The following is a 16,078-nucleotide window of genomic DNA, read 5'->3' as shown; positions in this document are numbered from 1 at the left end:
TGGTTAACAGATAAAAAGCAAACAATGGGCATATATGGTGCTTTTTCAAGTTGGCAAACAGGGAATAATGGAGTGCTGCATGGATCAGTGGTGGGGCCTCAGAGTGATGAATCAAAGTTTACAGATGATATCAAGCTAGGTGGGAAGGACATTGAGAGACTGCAAAGAGTTCTAGACAAGTTAAGTGAGTGGGGTACTTAGTGGCAGATGAATTACAATGTATTGAAGTATTTTTTAAAAAGTGTGGAACTTCTACCTGTTGATGTACAAGGAGACTTGGGTGTGCTCAAGAAATGCAGAAAGTTAAAATGCAGGCACAGTAAGTGTTAGGGAGCAAAATGCCACATTGACCATTATTGCAAGGGGATTGGAGTACAGAATAAAAAAGTTTTGCTCTGGTTGTACAGGATTTTGTTGAGATTGTTTCTGGAATAGAGTTTGCAGTATTCATCTCCATATTTAAGAAAGAATATAGATGCATCGAGGTGGTACAGCAAGGTTCACTGGATCAGGCCTGGGATGATGGATTGCCTTATAATGAGGCCAAGTATTATAGGCTTATATTCTGTGGAGTTCGGAAGAATTATAGGCAATCTCATTGAAACTTTGAAAATTCTGAAGGGGTTTGATAGAGTTGATGTGAAGGAGTTGCTTCCACTGGTTGTGGAGTCTAAACACAGGGGTTCAGTCTCAGGACAAGGGGCCAATCATTCAGGACTGAGATGAGGAGAAATTCCTTTACTTAAAAGGTCATGAGAATCTTTGGAATTCTCTTCCCCAGAGGGTTATGGATGCTACATTGTTGAATATACTCAAGGCTGGGATGGACAGACTTTTGGCCTCTCAGGAAATTAAGGGATATAGGAAGCAGGTGGGAAATGGAGTTGAAGACCAAGATCAGCTATGAGCATAGTGAATGGCAGAACAGGTCTGGGACCATATGGTCTACTCCTGCTTGTATTTCAATGCAATAGTTTTGAACTATAGTCACTGTTGCAATGTAGGAAACACAGGAGCCAAATTGGTCAGTAAGTTCCCACAAACAGCAAATGTGATCATGACCAGGTAATTTTTTTTCTGGGCACATGGGTCAGGGATACCCACAGGTAACAGTTGATTGGTGGGCTAAATAATGGATAGGGCAGGGGTATAGCTTCCCTGCTTCTCTTTGGATCTTTCACATCGATATGGCAAGGACAGGCTTGGCTTAACATCTCACCTGAAAGATGTAATTACCAACAGTGTAGTGCTTGAGTGTCAACTTTCAAGAAATTTAGGGTCAATCATGAAATAGGATAATGGCCACAGTAACAGCAGCTGCAAGATCACAATCTGACACAGTATTTTCACTTGTAAAGTGCAACAGCAAAGATCATTTTTTGCGAAAGGCCCGCCCCTCCCCATTGGGGGTGGGGGGGAGGGATGGGCTACAATTACTTTATGAGAACACAAGGCAGTGTGATCTCACAGTGAAGATGTCATTTCAGGATATCACCAAACAAACAGCTTCCAAACAGTAATGAGTAACAATAGGGGAAAAAAAAATAATCAAATGATAATAAAGTGCCAGGCGCCTGAATCAGAATGCCTCCCAATCTTATTGTTGGATGATGTTGCCGGGGGTTTCCAGTTGTGGAAAGCAATGGTTCACGTTGAAGGTGAGGAGCAGCCAGTAGATGTAATGTTGGAGACAGGATTCTCACCGCGCTCGCTCAGACTGACTCCATCTTTGGGTAAGTTTAATGGAGCCCAGCTACTTTATGCTACTCCTGCTGCAGACATGGATATGTTTTCTCTCTCTCTCTCTCTTACCTCGCTCACTTCTCTCCTCTCTTTTTCTCTCGCTTTTTTTCTCCAGTGACGACCCTTTTTTTGATCAGATTTCACCGCTCCGGCTCTCGGCCAATCAGCGCAGGCTGGCCCACACTGATGACGTGTCGCTCTCCAACCGCCGGGGGCGTGGCGACGACGCACGGGAGAGGGGGGGGGCGAGAGGCGCCGTGATGGCGCACGGCAGGGAGGGGCAGGGATAACCCGCTGGTGACGGTTGGGCGCGCGCCAAGCGGTCAAGGGAAAGCAGCGCCCCCGGCAGACCCGGAGGTCCTTCAGCGAACAGTCAAACTTTCCGGTCATGATTCCCGACTCGGACCGTGTCAGTGATGCGAATGCATTGAAAAATTCATTAACGTGACACTTTATAAAATATATTGTGTATCTTTATTCACCAACTTCAACCCAAGATCCAGAGGTTTCGGTGAGACGTTGAACCAAGGTATCACTCATCCACTCAATCTCAAGTGGACCTAGAAGATCCCATAGCACTTTCTAAATAAGTGTTTATTTATTAGTCGCAAGTAAGGCTTACATTAACACTGCAATCAAGTTACTGCAAAAATCTCCTAATCGCCACAGTCCTGCACTGTTCAGGTACACTGAGGAAGAATTTAGCATGACCAATGCAGCTAACCAGCACATCTTTCAGACTGTGGGAGGAAACCCACACAGACCCAGAGAGAAGGTACAGACTCCACACAGACAGTGACCCAAGTCGGCAATCAAACCTGTGTCCCTGATGCTGTGAGACTGCAGTGCTAACCACTGTGCCATTTCAAGGCGCTATCTTCGGAAACACATTTCCAGAAGTATATTAACCTGTGATTTCATTTCATTGTGTTTTGCAAGACCTTACCATGCACTGATTGGTATTGAATTTCCCCAAGTTCCAACAATGACTGCACTTCAAAAGTACTTAATTGTCTGAAAAACCACTTGGGTGTCAGGAGGTGCTATATTTATTCACATGCATCCATAAGACCATAAGACATAGGAGCAGTATTAGGCCACGTGGCCCATTGAGTCAGCTCTTCAATTATGGCTGATACTTTTCTCATCCCCATAACCCTTGATACCCTTATTAATCAAGAACCTATCTATCTCAGTCTTAAAGACACTCAATGGCCTGGCATCCACAACCTCTGCTAAGAGTTCCACAGATTCACCACTCCCTGGCTGAAGAAATTCCTCATCATTTCTGTTTTAATGGATCATCCCTTTACCCTGAGATTGTTGCTTCTGGTTCTAATTTTTCCTACTAGTGGAAACATCCTCTCCATGTCCACTCTATCCAGGCCTCGCAGCATCCTTTAAGTTTCAATAACATCACTTCCCCATCCAACAAGTATGGACCCAGAGTCCTTCATTCCAGGGATCACTCTTGTGAACCTCCTCTGGACCCTTTCCAAGGCCAGTACATCCTTCCTTTGATATGGAGCCCAAACTGCTCACAATACTCCAAATGAGGTCTGACCAGGACCTTATGCAGCCTCAGAGGTATATCCCTGCTCTTGTATTCTAGCCCTCTCAACATGAATGCTAACATTGCATTTGCCTTTCTAACTGCTGACTGAACCTGCACGTTAACCTGAAGAGAATCTTGAACGACTTCCAAGTCCTCTTGTGTTTCTGATTTCCTAAACATTTCCCCATTTAGAAAATAGTCTATGCCCTCATTCCTCTGTCCAAAGTGCATAACCTCACACTTTTCCACATCGTATTCCATCTGCCACTTCTTTGCCCACTCTCCTAACCTGTTCAAGTCCTTTTGCAGCCCCCCTGCTTTCTAAATACTACCTGTTCTTCTATCTTTGTATCATCTGCAAACTTAGCAACAGTGCCTTCAGTTCCTTTTTCCAAATCATTAATGTATATTGTAAAAAGTTGTGGTCCTAGCATAGACCCCAAGGCATACCACTAGTCACTGGCTGCCATTCTGAAAAAGACCGCTTTGTCCCCACTCTCTGCCTTCTGCCAGTCAGCCAATTCTCTATGAACATAACATGAGAACATAAGAAATAGGAGCAGGAGTAGGCCATCTAGCCCTTTGAGCCTGCCCCGCCATTCAATAAGATCATGGCTGATCTGAAGTGGATCAGTTCCACTTTCGCACTTTCTCCCCATAACCCTTAATTCCCTTGTCTATCAAAAACCTGTCTACCCGTGTCTTAAATATATTCAGCAAGGTAGCCTCCACCACTTCAACGGGCAGAGAATTCCAGACATTCACTATCCTTTGAGTGAAGAAGTTCCTCCTCAACTCTGATCTAAACTGCGCCCCCCCCCCCACCCCCAGCTTATCTTGAGGCTGTGCCCTCTAGTCCTGCTGTCCTTTCTAAGCTGGAAGAATCTCTCTACCTCTACCCTATCTATCCCCTTCATTATCTTATATGTCTCTGTAAGATCCCCCCTCGGCCTCCTAAACTCCAACAAGTACAGACCCAGTCTATTCAGTCTCTCTTCATAGGCTAACCCCCTCATCTCTGGTATCAGCCTAGTGAACCTTCTCTGCACTCCCTCCAAGGCCAATATACCCTTCCGCAAGTGCACGACCAAAACTGCACACGGTACTCCAGCTGCGGCCTCACCAGTACCCTGTACAGTTGCAGCAAGACCTCCCTGCTTTTATATTCTATCCCCCTTGCTATAAAGGCCAAAATGCCAGGATCTTACCCTTCACACCATGGGCTCTTAATTAATGTAACAGTCTCCTATGCGGCACCCTGTCAAAGGCTTTCTGGAAATCTAAATAAATCACATCCACTACTTCTCCTTTATCTAACTTCCTTGTTACCTCCTCAAAGAACTTTAACAGATTTGTCAGATATGACCTCCCCTCCTTGTCAAAGTCGTGCTTACTCAGTCTTATTTTATCATGCATTTCCACCTACTCGGTGATCTCATCTTTAATAGTGGATTCTAAAATCTTGTCGATGACTGAAGTTAGGCTAATGGGCCTATAATTTTCCACCTGCTGCCTCCCTCCCTTCTTAAACAGCAGTGTTAGATGAGCTACTTTCCAGTCCCCTGGTACCCTCCCGGCCTCCAGTGATTCCTGAAAGTTTCTTTAGCTATCTCTTTTAGAACCCTGGGGTGTAGTCCATCTGGTCCAGGTGATCTATCTACTTCAGAGCTTTCAGTTTCCCCAGAACCTTCACCTTAATGATGGCAACTGCCTGTGCCTCCTGATTCCCCTGGAGCTCTGGCATCCCACTGGTGTCATCTACCGCAAAGACCGATGCAAAGTAACTATTCAGTTTCTCTGCTATTTCTTTGTTTCCTATTATTACTTTTCCAGTCTCATTTTTCAGTGCTCCAATGTCTGTTTTTGCCTCTGTCTTACCTCTTATATATAGAAAAAAATTTCCTGTCGTCGTTTATATTACTAGCTAGCTTACACTCATATTGCATCCCCCCCCCGCCACACTCCCCCCGCCAATTTATTGCTTTCTTAGTTGTCCTCTGTTCACTTTTAAAGGCTTCTCAATCCTCTGGCTTTCCACTAATCGTCACTATTTTGTATGCTTTTTCTTTTGCTTTTATGCTGTCCTTGACTTCTCTCGTCAGCCATGGATGCCTCATCCTCCCCTTAGCATGTTTCCTCCTCATTGGGATGAATTTCTGTTGTGCCGCCCGAATAACCCCCAAAAACTCCTGTCTTGCTGGTCTATTGTCTTCACTGCCAGACTCCCTTTCTAATCAGTTCTGGCCAGCTCCTCCCTCATGTCTTTGTAGTTACCTTTATTTAATTGTAATATCATTACATCTGATTCCAGCTTCTCCCTCTCAAATGCAGAGTAAATTCTATCATATTGTGGTCACTGCTGCCGAAGAGTTCCTTCATCTTAAGTTCCCTAATCAAGCCTGCCTTATTACACATCACCAAATCCAGAATTGCCTGTTCCCAAATAGGCTGTCACAAGTTGCTCCAAAAATCCATCTCTTCGACATTCCACAAATTCCTTTCTTGGGATCCATTACCTACCTGACTTTCCCAGTCCATCTGCATATTGAATGTCCACCTGCATCCCTCAATGAACATCACAGACAAATTAACTGGTAATTTTCATCTTGTTGTTTTTGGAAGCTTCCTATGAGCAAATGAAATTGCTGTGTTTCCTGCATCATTTCAATGATTATGCTTCGAAAATTACCTCTGGAAGGGAATGCATGAGGACTCTGGATGCAGTAGGAAGAGGTCCAAGTGGGGCATAAGTGCCTCGCAGGTGATGAGCTCAGGGGTAGGGTGGTTGAATCGAGGAATAGACTTCTTCTTGAGGCTGCTCACCTTTTGCCTCTGGGTTGTTGACATCCAATACATTCTGGTGAAGACAGGTGAACTGGAGAGAATGATACAAGTGTCTGGACTGGACCTTCAAACCTTTTAGTGAACTTACCTGTGCATAATTAATGGGGTTTTAAGTGCAGAATCTGGCATGGAATCCCACCAGCAATAAAGGCACTGCTGGAGCCCTCCACCACAACACTGAGTCTCAAAAATGGAGAATTCATGGATAATTTCAGTTTATTTTCCTGTGTTTCTGTCGTGTCTGCTGCTTACTCCATTGCTCGCAATGATGCCATGGAGTCAATAAGGAAACACAGCCTAAATATATAGCTTCTAAGAGCAGGAGCTCATGTAGATTATACAGGGCTGAATATGGTGTGCCTCTTACATACTTAACTAGAATGAATGCTGCAGTTATACCAATACACTGCTGGATATGCGATAGTTGATAGACCAGTTCAGGGATGTATGCATTTCAACAACAGCAACAACTTTCATTTATATAGTATCTTTTAATACAGTAAAATGTCCCAGATGCTTAAAGGAGTGTTATCAAACAAAACTTGACACAGAGGGCCCAATTGTACCATTGTGTTGCGCCCATTTTCAGGTGTGAAAACTTGGTAGTTGGGCGTGCGGTGAATAACGCGATCTGCGCCCGCTTCAATTCCCCCTCTACCAAGGCCCAAAAATCAGGACTGTGCCCAAAATGGGCACGACTTAATGGGCTGGATGCCCAAACTTACTTGCATTTCCCCTTTAACATCACGTTCGCCTGTCCAGATTTGGCACGAAACAGACAAGATTGACAAAAGTCTATTTCGGGTGCTCCAGCTTCTTAAGAGCTTCCGGTGGTTCTCAGTGGTGAGGAGGGAGTGGGAGGCGGGCCAGATCATTCTCTGAAGTGGGAAGAGGAGGAGGAGGAGGAGGAGGAGGGCCGGTTCTTTCTCTGGTGAGGGCAAGGGGGAGGGTCAGAGGGAGGCTGGATCGCTCGCTGGTGGGGGATGGGGGGGATGAGGAGGTGGGTCAGATGGATCTCTGGTGAGGGGGGTGGCGAGGAGGAGTGAGGCCAGATCTCTGGTGGTGGTGGGGGGGGAGGGGGGGGGCCGTGAGGAGGCGGCCCAAATGGATCTGTGGTAGGTGGGGGGGGGTGGGAGAGGGGTGGTCTGCAGGGCCGGGGGGTCCACTACCATTCTGTGGGTGATCAGTGGGGGGAAAGGATGTCTGCTGCCACTCTGTGGGCAATTGGTATTTGGTGGGGGGGGGGAATGTATTTGCATGGGTTTCCTCCAGGTGCTCTGGTTTCTTCCCACAGTCCATATGTTAGGCAGATTGGCTATGCTAAATTGTCCCTTAATGTCAGGGGACTTGCAGGGTAAATACATTGGGGATAGGGTCTGGGTGGGATTGTGGTTGGTGCAAACTTGATGGTCCAAAATAGCTTTCTTCTGCACTGTAGGGATTCTAAGTGAGGGAGATTTTCTTTGCACCATGAGTCCCAAGCAAGTAAGCACACAATTTTTCAATGAGAAGTTTGGTTGAATTTGCTACGGCTCAACCAGAATTATCTTCCACCTTCCTCACTGCTGATTGGTGGTTTACCTATGGAAGCCATCTGACAATTTCATCAAATGCAGCTTGAGGTTGGATGACACTGCTGTCAATTTTCTGTCATCACCTGGAGGCTGATTCCCTCTTAGTTCCCAAGTGATCATGAGGTTAATTTATGGAACATGGGGGTAAATTACCCTGATAACTCCCCTAAAATATCCCCATGACCATCTATGAATAACTCCAGCAACTCCTATAAGTTAACATCAGTGCCTCCCCCGGTGGCCCTTGGTTCTCACCGGCTGGCCATGTACACTGGCCTCTGGTTCTCTCCCACCCTCTCCAGCTCTGTCCCGCTAGCCTGCTCTGTGGAATCAGTGATTGGCCATTTGGAGCATTCTGATGGATGGCCAATCAGGGCATTGAAATGCTGACCAAAAAGAGCAATGAAAAGCTATACGATGCTAGGGAGAAGGATTTCTTTCTCTGTGTATGTAGGAGCATCTGATGCTTCAACCTCATGATTGTTGAGTGGGCAACGTTCCAATATTGGGATTGAAGACAGGCAAGTCCCTAGCACCCAGCCTACATCCTAGCATCTTGAAGGGTGTAGTTTATGATATAGTAGATCCATTGGTTACAGTATTCCAAAATTTCCTGGATGTGGGAAAGTTTACAGTGGATTAGAAAAATGATATATTGTGCTCTTATTCAAAAAGGAAGAGGGGTAAAATGTAGGAAAGTATAGGTGAATTAGGTTAACACCTATTATTGGGAAAGTGTTAGAATCCATTATAAAAGAAGTAATAACGGGACATTCAGAAAGTCAAAATGCAATCCATCAGAATCAGCATGGATTTATAAAAGATAAATCATGTTAGACTAATTTGCTTGAGTTTTTAAAGATGTAACAAGTAGGGTGAATAATGGGGATTTTTTAGATGTAATATATGGACTTCCACAAGGCATTTGATAAAGTGCCACACAAAAGGTTAGTTCACATGGGATTAGGGATAATTTATTAGCTTGGATAGAGGCTTGGCTAACCAACAGAAAACAGTCAGGATGAATGAGTTTTTTCTGGTTGGCAAGATGTGACTAGGGGGGAGCCACAGAATTTGGTTCTTGGGCCCCAACTATCTACAATCTATATTAATGACTCAGATTAGGGATGGTAGGTACCATAGCCACATTTGCAGATGACATTAAAGTAAATGGGATAGTAAGTTGCAATAATAAGAAATTTACAAATGGATAGGATAGGTTAAATAAATGGGGAAAAATTGACAGGTAGAATGTGAGGTTATCTATTTTGGTAGGAAAAAAATACAGAGCCAAATTATCTAAATGGAGAGAAACTTTGGAGTGCTTCAGTGCAAGGGGATCTGCGTCTTCATGCATGAATCACAGAAAACTGGTATATGCAGGTAATAAAGAAGGCAAATGGACTATGGCATTTATTGCTAAAGGAAGAGAATATAAAAGTAGGGAAGTATTGCTGCTACTGTACAAAGCGATGGTGAGCCCGCACTTAAAATGTGTGCAGTTTGTGTCCCCTTACTTGAGAAGGAATGTTACATTAGAGGCTCTTCAGAGGAGGTTCACTAGATTGATTCCAGAGGGAGTCTGTCTTATGAAGAGATTGGGCAGTTTAGAAGAATGAGAAGAGATCTAATTGAGGTGTACAAGATGATAAGAGGGATTGACATAGTAGACATAGAGAGGATGTTTCCTCTTGTAGGGCAATCTAAAATATTTTCAGTTTCTTCCACAGGGAGGGTCTGAATGTCTGGAATGAGCTGCCAGAGGTAGTAGTAGAGGTGGGGACAATTTTGTCTTTTAAAAAGCATTTAGACAGTTACATGAATAATATTGGTATAGAGGGGTATAGGCCAAACACAGGCAATTGGGACTAGCTTAGTGGTAAAAAAAAGAGCGTGGACAAGTTGGGCCAAAGGGCTATAAACCTCTATGACTCCAGAACAAGAAACCACAGTTTTAGGATAAGGAGTGAGTCACAGATTTAAAACGTAGATAAAGAGATATTACTTCTCTTGAAGAGTCATGAGCCTGTGGAATTCATTACCCCAGAGCATGGTGGATGCATGGACATTGAGTAAATTTAAGGAAGAGGTGGACAAATTTTTACTGGGTAAAGGCTTGAAGGACTATGGTGAATGAGCAGGAAAGTGAAGTTGAGGCTGAGATGAGATCAGTCATGATCATATTAATTGGCAATGCAGGCTGGAGGAACTAAGTTGCCTACGCCTGCTCCGAGTTGTTATGCTATGTTCCTAGCACCAGCAGACGGTTGCTGAACTGATTAATTAAATTATTTCCAGTCAACATTTATGACTGGAAATGTGTGGCTTTTTCAGCACATTGAATTCTAATTTTTCCAAATGGCTTGCCAATACTGACATTAAAAATTCCATACAGCAAAGTAAGCCCTTTGGCTATACTTGTGGCTGAAGTGCTTGATCCTTAGCCCATCAAAGCTGACAGCTTTTCATAAAAATTGGCCTAAAAATTGGAAATTGCTAAGAAATGTCAGATTTCAGATCAGATCCTTGGTTAAAAATCGTATTTATTCATTTCATTTTAAGACTTTACCCAAGTTTTGCTATCATGTGAAGTCCCAATTCCTGGAACATTAGTTATATAACCATGTTCTGTACCTTTGCAACCTCAAAAATCCTAACGCTTTTAAAATTGGCAGATCTTTTATATTCTGTATAGTTTTAGGTCAAAACTATTAACCCCTTTTCCTTCATTGAACAGTAGGCTGACCAGGCATAGGTTGATACGAGTCATATTTGGTAGCATTCAAGAATAGGCAGAGTTCCTTGTATGAATTGAAAAGATCCAAAACAGTTTGCAGATCTGGTGCAGAGTGAGCATAGACAATATAGTCATCTGCAAACTGTAGATCATGTATGTTTATGGTGGTCAGTTTTCTTTTAGCACAGAAATGACCACGGTTAAAGAGTTTTCCATCTTGGTGGTATTTAACACACACATCAGAGGGCAGCTGATGTTTGAAAAGCCACTGTCAGGTAGATTGTAATTAGTATGGAGGCTATCACTCAGCCTCGCTTGACAGCTAGTCCAGATTTTGAAGATGTTTATTTCAAGATGTTCTCCTCAAGATAGTTGTAATCATTTCATCTTGCAGAAGTTGCAGGATTGTGAAGAAATTTCTTGGACATTAAAATCTTTGGAAGATAATCCACAGAGCCACGTGATTTATTGAGTCAAATGCTTTAATCTGCTCAATCAATACAATTAAGAGTTCTTGACATTATTTTTCTATTAGCCCATTAATAAAGACCATCTCAGACGTTCCTCTGGAAGGTGTAAAACCATGCTCAGCAACAGGGAGTAGGCAGTTCAGAAGAATACACGATTTCTCTGCTATGGACAAGAAGGGAATACCTTAGTAGTTTCCACAGCATGATTTATCTCCCTTCTTGAAGATTGTTACAATAATCACAATCTTTTGTTAATTATGTTTTCTTACATGCTGTTGGTGAATGTTAAGAGTGTGTGCGTCTATAAAAAGAAACAGACAAATTATGCTTTTGTTTGATGGAAGGTGTATGTAGATGATATGCATCTCTAAGTAAAAGCTTCTAGAAGTATGTAAAGATCAACTCCAGATTTAGTCTTAATTGCATGGCTATCGAATATCGATCCTTTGTTGAATTAGGTTTCCATGTAACTGCAATTATCACAGACATGTGGATAGTGTGTGCCTCATTTTATAATATCACTACTTTCCAATCCTTAAGTTACTAACTTTTTCCTGAAATTTGTCACCTTTTTCAGGTTTTCCTTGGCTTTCCTACCCTACAATTTAGGAACCACTCTTGCAGATCCCCTTTCAAATTCTTTAGTACAGATTTATACAACACAGCAGAGGCGTTTTGGTTGAGTGTATTTTGTCAAGTAGATTTGTGCTTTTTCCATATCCATTTTTTCCCTTCTGTGGGGACTTCTTGCTCAATGGACACTGCTCTTCCATTACGGCTGGTTAAATTTTAAAGTTTTTCCTCCTGAACTCATGCCCTGTGAAACTCACCTATTCAGAGATGTGGTATAGTCCACTACATCTTCCTGGCATTTACAGATCTTGGTCAGATTTTGTTTTCTCAAGCATCTCATTTGAGTTCTAGTTCCAACAAGCACATCTGGAATGTTCTCAGAGGATCAAACAGTTACAACAGTCTCCTGATAGATTTTGTACACACTTCATACATGGGACGAAAATCTGGTAGGGTGATCCATTATCTGATATGGTGATCAAAATAGTATGCATTCATGCACATGTACTGGCCTCAATCTACAGGATAACATTGTGATATAGTTTGATGTTTCTTGCACATGTATTTAAAACTTGGACGTGTTATTTGTATCAGTTAAAATTAGGAAGGTCTGAATTACATTTTTCCTTCGGAAGAAGTAAATGTTTGTCATGTTGTGGTCATTTTCTCCAATCAGAAAGAGAGTTTGAGTTGGCAACCTTTAGATTAAGGATATTTCATCATTAGAAAAAGTGATTCAACAAGCTCTTTGTCTGATGATCATCATAAAGTAACACCTGCTTAACACAATTCATCCCAGCCCAACACTGCTTCTTTTGTCATGTAAATCTTAAAAGTACTGTGCTTAGAATCTAGCAGTTATTGTAAAACTCAATGAAAAGATTGCTGAAATGTGCAAATTTGTCTTGGGTGTCTTTTCCACAAAGAGCAGCATCCAGTCTCCAGGCAGCACTTCCGCTGGGGACTGTAGAAGTAGAACTATTTCCTACAATTCCACGGCACAAAGCTAACACATTAACATCCTTTGGGAGAGGAAGGAAAGGATTACTTTACATACATACAGAAATGACAGAGAAAAGACAAATTGATCTTTCAAGTTATCCCAGACCTTCATGGTGCAACTCAGCATAGTGATCCCCATCCACCAGAAGCCATGTCATCTCCTGGGAGTAACAACTAAACAAGCATCTTACATCGCCTATCATCAGCGACTATGTATTGGAAACTTTTCCATTCAACTAGGTAAAAGGGATTAGTTTTTTTTTAGCTGTAATTATTAATTTATTGACTTCTCATAAGTTGAATGCTATTTCTGTTTTCAACTAATCTCTGATGCTTTCAGCAAAGCCTCCACTCAAAATAGATGAAGTACTTGTCTAAATAAATATAGAACAGTATAAATATAGAACTGTAAAAAAAGTAACACAAATAAACGTTTTGGTTGTATTTATTTTGAGTTCTCATTTATTATTAATTCAATGGGTTCATATAATGCAAAACAAATACATTGCATATTGTAAGGTGGAACCTGTGCTAAATCTATTTAAAATTCACATTTGTCAGCCACGATAATGGCAATGTAAATAGAAACAAGCTTAAAGCACATGAAACGAACATTAGTGTATTAACCTGTAAGAAATACAATTCAAGTTATTTAGGGCTAAAGTATGCGTCTCTGCAATTATACAACCATTTCTATGAATGACAGCATGGAATATTATATTCATTACAGTAAATAGCTTTAAAGATAGAATTTCAAATGTAAAAATTGCTGAGATTGGAAGCATTTTGTTAGATAAACATGAGACCCTCAATTTAAATAGCAGACGTATTAGCTTTTAGTGTTCATCTAGTTACGGCCACTGTTTGTTATTCAGACCCTCTACTCCAAGTACATTCTTCTCTTCACTCATTTTAGCTATCCAAAAGGATAGACATAAACTGTAGTATACATTAGAACAAAATACAACTAATATTTTAAATTATGTCAGGGCATTGGTCATTACACAAAGACAAAATAAAAATAGTCTGAAACAGAATATCACAAGTTAGCTATAACAGCATGCAATACCGACAATAATCCACAAAACATTACAGATTCAATTATGTACAAGATGTATTACAAAAGCAGTAATAAATATTTCTTGCTAAGCTTATCTGCTTGCAAATGGATAGAGGTAAGGATCATCTGGACGGTAACCATATGCAGTGACTGGGCGCCCAGGAAAGTTAACTGCCTGACCAAATCCATCAATTCCCATACTGAAATCAGGAAAGAAGTGAAAAGAAAATTAGTAAAGATGCAAGGAACTAGATTTTTCAAATATTTTGCAAGTGATTCATATAAAACTTTCATTTTTTAATGTTAAATGATTCAAATGAACATGCTAAACAAAGACAGACTTGTATTTGCTGTCTATAATATTTTGTGTGCCATCACTTCAGGTATAAACAATTTCTTTCAAAGAAAGTGACTGTATTTGACAGAATGCGACAGCCACTTTGCACACAACAAAATTCCAAACATCAATGGCCACTTAAAAAATTATTTCACAGAAACGGGTGCGAGGCAAGGTTAGCAATTGTTGCCTATCCCTAATTGCACTTGCATTCCTAAACTGCTGCCATCCATGCAGTGTAGATACACCACTGTGATGCTAGGAAAGGAATTCCAGGGTTTCAAGGACCCAGCAACAGTGAAGGAATGGCGATATAGTCCAAGTAAGGATGGTGTGCAACTTGGAAGGGAACTAGTGGATCTGCTGTCCCTGTTCTGTGGGGAGGCAGAGTCATGAGTTTGGAAGGACTGTTCAAACAGCTGCAGTGAGTGGTTACAGTGCATCTTGTAGAAGATACAGCCTGCTGCCACTGTCCACTGCAGATAGAGGGATTTAATGATGTAAAGGTGGCAGATGAGTTGTCAATCGAGTAGCTGCTTTGTCTTGGATGGTATTGTGCTGCTTGAGTGTTGTTGGAGCAGCACTTTTAGTTTATTTATTAGTGTCACATGGAGGTTTACACTGCAGTGAAGATACTGTGAAAATCCCACACTCCAGCAGCTGTTCAGGTATACTGAGGGAGAATTTAGCATGGCCATTGCATTTAACCAGCGTGTCTTCTTGGACTGTGGGAGGAAACTGCAGCACTCGGAGGAAACCCAGGCAGACATGTGGAGAATGTGCAGACTTTACACACACAATGACCCAAGCCAGAAATCAAACCCAGGTCCCTAGTGCTGTGAGGCGACAGTGCCAATCACTGTGCCACAATTATCTACTTCAATGGTGTTGAATAAAGAAATAATGTTGATCAGATGAACTTCCTGCTTTTCTTTGGTTATTATCGTTTAACTTGAACCATTAAAACATGAAGGTGGGACTTAGATTTAGCATCTTATTTAAACTACGACACCTATGGCAATGCACCACACCTCAGTGGTGTACCTAGAATTAGTTTATTTTCTATGTCCTGGGACAAATAACTAAGTGTCAAGCTAATATTAGGAAGATTAACCACATTTGAGATAACAGGCGCGCTCTTACTGCCTATTCACGCCCTGTTTCCACTGCAGTGAAGTTGGAGAATTTGGCGGCAAGCGAAATCTCTGTTCACTGCAACAGGATGGGAAAGTACCGCTGGCATGAATGGTCAGAAAATTCCAGCCATCAAGTCTGCCACTCAAATTATTGGGTATGTCTTTATGCAGGTCCTTTAAATAGTTTCATCATCAATGAACCAACCTTACAGGTGTGCTGGAGAAGACTGATCATTTTAAATTCAAATCTTTATATCTCAAAAGTTATTTTATGCTTAAAGCATCTAGTCCAAGTATGTAGACTAGTTAGTTAAAGGTAGTGAACATATGATTAGAGGAAATGTTATGTGCTCTGTTAATTAGCCTCATTCCAGTATATATGCTGCATATCAGTAAAAGGATTAGCTTTTCAAGGCGTGCATTTAAAAAACTCACATATGTATAAAAATCTGTTCACTTGATCTGTGCATGCTTCCATGCTGTTAATCACTAAGTGCATGCTGCTTTCCAGTTTTACTGTAGTAGTCTTCTCAAGCCTTAAGCTCTACTCCAGCACAGCTTGATAAAAATTCCCTTATTTGACAATTTATTAAGAAAAAGCCTTAAATTAACTCAATTTGGGTAACTTTATTTCAGACAAATCTATGGTTAAATAAAAGTACCATTGCTGTTAATTAAAAACAAGGATGTCGACCTGTAAAAGTGTGAACATTACATTGGTTTTGAGCTAAATTTATGTTGAAAGTCTTTCTGCAGGCCAGCTATTTTCACATGCATTTGGAATGTGGAGTAGAATATTTAATTTAATATCTTGCAACATTTACAAAGATGAATAGTTAATTCTGAAGTCTAAATTGCAATAATTTTTGAGAACATAATTACAATTTGAGTAAACAAAGTCTATTCTAGTCACAGTGTGGGACATTAGTCTAAAAACAACCAACATGTTCATCTGATCTTCCATTTTTTGCTGTGTTAATTGCAATCATGTTAGATTTTATTGTATTTCACAGCCTTATTCAAGGCCCTATGTTTTATGTGAATTTT

The 16,078-nt window shown here is 41.4% G+C and overlaps 2 protein-coding genes across 9 annotated transcripts in view; both read right to left on the bottom strand.

Annotated features, from left to right (window-relative positions):
• odr4 (odr-4 GPCR localization factor homolog) overlaps window positions 1-1,935 on the bottom strand; it is a 94,335-nt gene extending 92,400 nt beyond the window's left edge. For all 8 annotated transcript variants that reach the window (XR_013887859.1, XR_013887860.1, XM_080195690.1 and 5 more), the window contains exon 1: window positions 1,813-1,935. The gene's annotated coding sequence lies outside the window, so the exon portion shown is untranslated. The remainder of the gene's footprint in view (window positions 1-1,812) is intronic.
• An 11,012-nt stretch (window positions 1,936-12,947) lies between these two features.
• The window catches only part of kifap3a (kinesin-associated protein 3a), a 224,633-nt gene continuing 221,502 nt past the window's right edge, over window positions 12,948-16,078 (bottom strand). The window contains exon 20 of the mRNA XM_080195689.1: window positions 12,948-13,758. Coding sequence (XP_080051815.1) covers window positions 13,650-13,758 — 109 coding nt within the window. The 3' untranslated portion in view covers window positions 12,948-13,649. The remainder of the gene's footprint in view (window positions 13,759-16,078) is intronic.

This window comes from Carcharhinus amblyrhynchos, chromosome 9, assembly GCF_965287045.1.
Source record: "Carcharhinus amblyrhynchos chromosome 9, sCarAmb.v2.hapA, whole genome shotgun sequence".
NCBI lineage: Eukaryota > Metazoa > Chordata > Chondrichthyes > Carcharhiniformes > Carcharhinidae > Carcharhinus > Carcharhinus amblyrhynchos.
The sequence above is the reverse complement of the archived record's forward strand: the minus strand, read 5'-3'. Positions and strand labels throughout refer to the sequence as shown.